Here is an 8,060-nt window from a genome sequence, read left to right as displayed (position 1 = left end):
AAAAACAAAGTGAATGTCGTATACAACTATTCTCGAAAATTAAATATAATTGCACAATCATAAATACTTATATGAAATTCTATAAAATAAAAAATTACTGATTAAAAATAAATTTTATGACTAAAATTGAAGAAAATAATTATATTGAAGAAGGATCACCGTGTAGTATGAATCTATATGAAGCAATATCTTCCGAGCTCTTAAATTATTGCTTCAGCGATGTACCAAACTTCATCCAATTTTTTTTTAAAAAAATTACACACTTAGAGGGCAAAAATTTAATATAATAAAATAAAAATTAAAAGAATGATGAAATTGAAATGTGAATTGTATGTTGTGGAAGAAATTTGTTTGAATGGATGGTGTAAATCTAAGGAAATTGCAAATAGATGAGTTGCTCCTGTTTTTTTTCGAGAAATCCAATAGTGAATAGATCGAAAAATTTGTGTAAAAAAATACGTACATAATTCCCTGAATAATAATAATAAAAAGAATACGTAAGTCATTGATCTATTGTAAAATGAAGAAAAGTTACCAATTGCAGTTATTATGGAAGACCCAGAACGTGTGTTGAAGGAAAGTGACGGCTGAAAGTGGGGTGAAAAAATGCAGATAACAAATTTAAATTTCTTACTATTTAATAAAGGCTCAGCACACAATAAAAACTGCTTAGTACGTTTTGTATAACTCCTTGGTATGGTCCGTCACTAGTATGGCCCAATCCACAGGAAGCTGTTGAAAAACAAACCATTTTCTATCCCTAACTTTAGTCTGCCCGCATCTATTTTCTTTGGTATGACCTTGCCTTCTCCTCACTCGCTTCAGAATTCTATGCCGCCCATCAACCTCCCCAAAAATTTCCAAAAAAAACGTGTCTCAAATGGAGGAAGTGGTCAGTTTTCTTCCAATCTCATAACCGAATCTTCTCGGTTCAAACACAACAAACAAAGGTTTGCTTTCTCCCCTTTCTTAATCAAGGTTTGTGGTTTGTTTTCTCCCCTTTCTTAATCAAGGTTGTGTCGTTCCGTTTCTTTCATCTTCATTATTCTAAACCTCTGTATATTTGTTATTTAAAAGTTTATTTAATTATTTTTAATTACAGTTTTTGGCTTAGTTTTGGGGTGAGAGTGATTGTACCAGTCAAACTTCTTTGTAGAGTAATTGGCCTAATTAAAAGTTTATTTATTCTTTTTTACTCTCTCAATATGTTAATTTGTAGATTTTGAAGCACATAATTTCTGGTTTGTAGTGATTTCCGCCGATGAGGTTGGAAGTCAAGTGAATTTTCTTATTGTTAGAAATAAATTGAGTAGATCTATTTGCAGACTTCTTTGCATTTAATTGGTTTCATTTTATTTTCTTTTTTTCTTTGTGTAGAATGTTAATATCAATTAAAGAGGATAGGAGATGGAACCTCATAAAACAATGAGGCCGAGAGATCGAGAACGGGAGGTCTGGTATTCTCCCATGCTCCGAGAAAATGTTCGCAATTTGGCCGTTCCTTGGAGATGCCATTCAAGCACATTAAACACAGGTTATCTTTGATCTTTTCTTATTTTTTTGATTTTCAATTTTTAGGTTAAATCCATATACATATTGGTTATCATCATTTACACGTAAATGATACCAACCCTTTACGTTCTCAAATCAATAAATAATATGCATATTTTTATTTTTTTTGAGTTGTGCATATTTTTATTTTAAGCACAATAATATGCATATATTACATATGGACTTTAACTTTGTTGGGTTTTGGAACACAAGCAATCCTGATTTTGATGATAACAAAATTTGTTATTGTGTTTCTAATATATTTACTCTAGTGTGAAGATTGTTAACTCAAGATGGAAGCCAAAACTCAAAATTAGCTAAATTGAATTTCTGGCAAGCTCCAGTGTTTCAATGATATCTTACATCTCAATAATCCAAATGATTAGCCTCGAAAACTCAATTTGGAACATATTGTATTTCACGTCAATTGAGAAAAAACGGATGTTATCTTGGTTAAACAAACGTCTCAATACAAAACTAAATCCGATGAGTTTAGCATAAAATACACCATCATTTTACCTCAAGCAGCTTCAGTATTTTGGCATATCTTGCAGCTCAATTATTCAAATGAAACGATTCACCATGCGTTGGAACAAAAAGACAATTATCTACAAATCATATTCACATGTCAAAGACTGAATCGGATCCTAATGAGATGCTAAACTGCGTTGAAGTTACTGGTTTGTAACAGAAATTCTGCAGAGCAGAATATCTAGAACAGTTTGGTGTATTAAGAATAACTTTCGCATATGAATTCCGAATTGAGTGATTTTTGATTCCGTGGAATTATAAGAAAAAGGGCTAAAACTTTCATGTTTATCATTTTACCCAGAATTCAATGAATCAAGAGATATAGCACTAAACTGATCGTATGCACTCAACTGATTTTGTGCTAAATTGATTTTGAGCAGCTCTGGTATTTCGAGCATAACTTTTGCATATAAACTCCGAATGGATTGATTCTGGTGGCGTTGGAAAGCTAAGATCAAGAGATACAATTTTGTATTCGTCACTTTTCCAGGATATCAACGGATCATGCGGGGCTATTCGATTAGTTGAGCTCTGAGTTATTCTATCAGTTTGGCACTCCAGAAACAGTATAGAAACAGTACAAAAAACATTATAACGACTCTATTTCTGTGTATAACGGCTATATCATTCTTGGAGCCTATAAATACAACATCTTGAAGTTCAAAAACAAGCTTGACAAGGAGATTCAAAGCATGGGCAGCTTACTTGAAGAAATCAGCTAGTTGAGAGCAAAGCCCAAGGTGTGTGTGAAGAACAAATTAGAATTCTTGAGCGTGAAAATTCAAGTTCTTCACACCTAACTCACTCACATATAAAAGAGAGATGTATTGCATAAATTAGTTGAGTGAGAGTCTTTACACAAAGACTTTAAAGATTGTGTTTGTTGTCTTGACATAAAGATGTAAAACATTATGCGGATTGTGAGGTTGCAGCCTACAATCGAGTGGTGGCTAGGAGTTCTTGTTTAGGCAATGGGTAAGCCCCAAACCGGATTGGGTTTGTACAAATCTCTTGTATAAATCAAAGTCTTCTAATTGATCCTTACGAGGTGGAAGAAGGGGTGACGTAGGAGTGTTTGAAATCTCCGAACATCCATAGTTGAGTTTTCTGGCAGCTTGTAGCAACTTTGGGAAAAATAGAATAACTCCCTGCTCAGGTGTCCAAACGACAAACCTCTTTTATCATTGTAAACTAGACTCATAGAGGATCGCAGATGTATAAAATTTGCAGACTTGTGATGCACGAGGAAAATTAGTTTATTCTGTAAATATTGAACTAGTGTGCTGACGCAAAAACAGAGCATATGACATGAGTTGGTGTTTTTGTCCAGAAGTTCAAGGATGTTTCACTAATCAATTTAAGGGACTTATTATCTTGAATCACATCCATACATTGTCAAGAAAACTCGGTACACTCATTTTTAAAAGTAGCTTTGAGAAGAAAACTTGAGTTAACTGCCAATATGATGTTCTATTTGTGTTAGCGTGTTGTTGATATCAAGCATGTCTAGTCAATTCTCTTACATCAATAGTTGTGCTTAAATATTAAAAAGAGACGCTTAAATGATTTATGAATATTTCAGTTGGTATGTCAATCTTGACTTTGTGTTGCTTAGCGGTTCGAGTTAATTTTGTCAATTTTTTATGAAGCTTGCTAATTCTCAACTTGATTATTTGTGCATTTCATATTTTTGAAAATTTAAAATTTATGAAATTTCATATGCTACAACACTTTTTGTTTGCTTTTTAAAATTATTTTATGATCATATTATAAAGATAGGGAAAGTAATGATTTTTTACTTACAATTTTATCTTCCATATACTTGCGCTTTATAATTCCAAATATCAAATCCGTTTATTCAAAAAATGATTTGAGTTCCAATGTATTTTCTCTACTTGCATAAGTAATCACTTGTGTTTGTGGAAAAGAGGAGAAGTAATATCATTGTGAGATCATTATTTTTCTATGTGAATACCCTCTATACGCTTAAATATTTTTAGAATCATTCATTGAAGGGACACATCATAAGCTTACTTGTTTTGTGATCACAATGATATTTTACAACTTCTTGATCTATTTATACCTGTTGACTATATATGGTGGCAAAAGTAGAGAAAGACATGGATGTTTTCCTTCATCCACTAATTGAAGAGTTGAAAAAATTATGGGAAGGCGTAAATACTCGAGATTGCAGTGACTAATGATACTTTCTTAATGCGTGCAGCGATTTTATGGACCATCAATGATTTCCTGTGTATGCTTTAATGTCTGGATGGAGTACAAAAGGGTATAAAAAATGTCCAACTTGTAACAAATAAACTCCTTAAAAATGCATAAGGAGCAAGATAGCTTACATTGGCCATAGACGTTTTCTTTCTTTAAATGATCCAATGAGGCGAAACAAACAATTTGATGGTAAGGTGGAACCAAGATCTCCTCTTAGAGAATTAAATGCCGAAGATATATTAGCACAGTTAGAACATGTTCATGTTGGTCTTCCTGGAAAACATAAGCAATATGGATGTATAAAGCGCAAACGTTCAGCTATCGAGCTTAACTTGTCGAAAAAAGCATATTTTTCTAGCTTGAATACTGGAAACACTTGCCACTCCGACATAACTTAGATGTAATGCATGTCGAGAAGAATGTATGTGATAGTGTTCTCGGCACCTTGTTGAACATTGAAGGGAAACCAAAAGACACAGAAAAGGCAAGATTAGATCTTCAGGGCATGGGGATCAGAAAAGAGTTGCATCTATACAAAGATGAAAATAAATGGAAGAAACCACCAGCAAAATATACATTAAGTACTAAAGAGAAACTCTTATTTTGTCAATTTATCAAATCGGTGAAGTTTCCGAATGGTTTTGTTGTCAACTTATCAAAAAATGTCAATGAAGCCACTTGTAAAATTTTGGGACTCCAGTCTCATGACTATCATGTTTTGCTTTAGCGTTTATTGCCGGCAGAAATCAGGCCATTATTGAAGAAAGAAGTGCGTGAAACTATCATTGAATTGTGTAACTTTTTCCAACAAATATGTGCTAAGACTTTAAACTTCAGTGATCTTAAATTGTTGGAGACAAATGTTGTGCTTATTTTGTGCAAGTTGGAAAGAATATTCCCTCCAGCGTTCTTTGATATTATGGTTCACTTGATTCTCCATTCACCACAAGAGGCAATAATGGGTGGTCCTGTGCATTTTAGATGGATGTATAGCATTGAGCTAGCCATGGGTATCTACAAACAATATGTTACCAATAGAGCGCGTCCAGAGGGGTATTTTGCTGAAGCTTACATTGTTAAAGTGGCTTTAACCTTTTGCTCGTTGTTTTTCGAGATATCAAAACTCGATATAATCGACCAGAAAGGAATGATGATACTGTGAACACTTGCCCTTCTCGAGTTCTTTCTATATTCAAGCATGTTGGTCGACCCTAGGGCAAGAAAGAGGTTAAAGTTATTGAACCTTCTTTACGAAGGAAGGCAGGGTGGTATATGCTAAATAATTGTCAAGAAGTTGAAAAATATCTCAAGTAAGTAAATCTATAAATCTTTTAGTTTTCGCCTTGATCTAAATGTATATTAATAATTAATAATATTATTTTAAATATCGTGTAGACGATGACGATGATTATGTGTTTTAAATATCATGTAGGGAGCATCGAAATATTATATTAGCTCGGAGAGTGCGGAATGTGGAACATGAACAAGAAATTGAATTTCCCATGTGGTTTAAGGATAAGGTAAGTAAAAAACATGTTCAAGTAAATACAATAAATTGTCCAATACTAAATAATATTAGATTGCATTTTAATTGAGTCGTTTCAAATAAAATGAAATTTCTAAACATTTTTCAGGTTAATGAAATGCGAGCAGTTGGGTCATATGAGACTACAGATGAATTGTATGCATTAGCTAATAGATCCAATTTTAGTGTGTACTCATACTCCGGTGCTATTATCAATGACATTAAGTTTCTTGTGGAACAACGAGATGTGAGACGAACCACAAAAATAACGGAATTCTTGTACCCGGTGTAGGAGGTCAAAATTTATATGGCGTCATTCAAGAAGTTATAGAGTTGTGTTATTTAAAAGACTGCACTGTGTCGGTATTCAAGTGCAAATGGTTTGAAACCGATCCTAGGAAGAGAAGAATTCAAGTAGATAATATATTCACAAGCATCTATACTGGGGCACAATGATACAAGAATGATCCATTTATACTTGCATCACAGACAAAATAAATGTATACTTGAATGATATCAAGAATGGATCAATGTGGAAATTGGTGCATGTGTATACTAATCGGTGGGATTACCCAAATGTTGAAGTTGAAAATGATGTTGACACAACTAGTAGTGATGCTCACGTAGTGCAAGAAATTAATTTTCAATCATTGAAATTGGTGGTTGAATTACCAGAGTTAGATAATGCCAGCTTTTATCGTGAAGATGTTGAACCAACCGAGGTTATGAATATCGATAATTTGTTGCACAATATAGGTGATTTTGTAGTTGATGATGATGATTTTGAGAATTATACAATAGAAGAATATGATGAATAAGATGATGGTACTGTTGAAATTGACGAAGATGATAATACTGAAATTGAAAATAATGACTCAACATTAGAAGAAGTAAGAAATATTTTTTTCAAATTAATGTTGTTTTATTTATTCTTTATGTTATTGTGCATTTATTACATGATTTCTGAATTCATTATTTTATTTGCATAATTATGTTTCCTTTTTTTTTTTTTTTTTTTTTCAGGATGTCTAGTTCAAGTGCTAGTGATTCCGGTACTAGAGAGGATGGATCAGGCAAGGATGGAGGAGGCAGACAAACAATATGGAGACTGCAATCTTGCATTAAAGTTCTAGAGAAGGCATTGAGGAAGCAAAAACATGATAAATTGGAGGTCGAATTTGAAAAACATACAGGAGACAGTGTTGGAGAAATTAGAAAATGGTTTAATAACCTGATACCTCAAATAGTTTGAGATATTATATCTCCTCGTATTACGACTTGAGAGGATGTCGCTATGGTTGAAAGATAACTCATATTTGATCGTATTGATGTAAGTTTGGAATATTATATTACGTTATTTATATTACATAATATAATTTTTAAATATATATATATAATGAGTTTGTTTTCTTTTAAGAACAAATTTAAATATCCAAAAACAAGTGTACGCGCGTGGTGAAGGGGGAGGTGGAGCGGCTCGTCATGAGAGCAATTCGAGAACGAAGATGTAAGATGAGGAGGCATTGGAAACAACTCAATGGGTTGCAAAATAAATATGCACCAAAGAGGAAGCCGTATAATGGAGTAAACCTCTGATTGGAATTTTCTTTGTGATTATTTTGAAAACAAAGAACAAATGGTTGGTAGTAATTATATTAGTGGACATATAATTTATTATCATTTTAAATAAAAATATTTTTTATTTTTTGTAGGAAAAATCCGAAAAGAATAAAAGTAATCAGTTTTGTAGGACACTTGAGAGTGCCCATGGATCGAAGACTTTGGTTCAATATTATCATGCTAGCGCAAGTTTTATTATAAAATATTATTTATTTTTATATTTTATATGATAATTTTTTTAAGGCCAATTCTGCGACTGTAGAGCTTCCGAGCGTCATCGACACCTTTGAGCAATTTCTTCACAAAGGAGGACAATTGAAGAATGATTGGGCTGCACAAAAACATGTAAGTATTTTTTACAATTTGTTAAGCTGGAGCCATAAAGATTGATTATTTTGATGTGTGGTGACATATCTTGGGTCTTCACAGATTATATGTGAGTTTGTTATTGAATTCTCATTATAAGTCGTTGGCACATCTCAAATGTATATTGATGGTGAATTTTTTTCATATTCAATAGGTTGTGAAATATATATATATATATATATATATATATATATATATATATATATAATATTAAATGTATTGAAATTTTCATATGATGTTT

The 8,060-nt window shown here is 32.6% G+C and overlaps 1 protein-coding gene across 6 annotated transcripts; it reads left to right on the top strand.

Moving 5' to 3' along the window:
* The first annotated feature begins 731 nt into the window (after positions 1-731).
* On the top strand, positions 732-7,621 carry LOC140882518 (uncharacterized). 6 transcript variants are annotated; one of them, XR_012150233.1, is made up of 8 exons: positions 732-950; positions 1,378-1,534; positions 5,290-5,618; positions 5,741-5,828; positions 5,943-5,989; positions 6,857-7,163; positions 7,251-7,417; positions 7,546-7,621. XR_012150233.1 is itself a non-coding variant. In XM_073288579.1 (6 exons), the coding sequence occupies exons 3-6, from the start codon at positions 5,581-5,583 to the stop codon at positions 7,083-7,085; spliced, it is 402 nt and encodes a 133-aa protein (XP_073144680.1). In that variant the 5' UTR covers positions 732-950; positions 1,378-1,534; positions 2,463-5,580; the 3' UTR covers positions 7,086-7,230. The 6 variants fall into 6 exon arrangements, 1 of the variants encoding a protein (XP_073144680.1); XR_012150232.1 differs by having other exon boundaries at positions 4,307-5,618; XR_012150231.1 differs by having other exon boundaries at positions 2,463-5,618.
* Positions 7,622-8,060: the final 439 nt, after the last annotated feature.

The sequence above is a fragment of the Henckelia pumila genome, chromosome 1 (assembly GCF_033568475.1).
Source record: "Henckelia pumila isolate YLH828 chromosome 1, ASM3356847v2, whole genome shotgun sequence".
NCBI lineage: Eukaryota > Viridiplantae > Streptophyta > Magnoliopsida > Lamiales > Gesneriaceae > Henckelia > Henckelia pumila.
Note: the sequence above shows the minus strand (reverse complement) of the source record. Positions and strands in the feature narration are given on the sequence as shown.

What these genes read in the sequence shown, in the direction of transcription:
- LOC140882518 (XM_073288579.1), top strand. Translation starts at nt 5,581, where the DNA reads ATGCTAAATAATTGTCAAGAAGTTGAAAAATATCTCAA. An exon ending in GAAGTTGAAAAATATCTCAA is followed by an intron (nt 5,619 to 5,740) that starts GTAAGTAAATCT and finishes AATATCATGTAG; the next exon opens with GGAGCATCGAAATATTATAT. An exon ending in CCATGTGGTTTAAGGATAAG is followed by an intron (nt 5,829 to 5,942) that starts GTAAGTAAAAAA and finishes AACATTTTTCAG; the next exon opens with GTTAATGAAATGCGAGCAGT.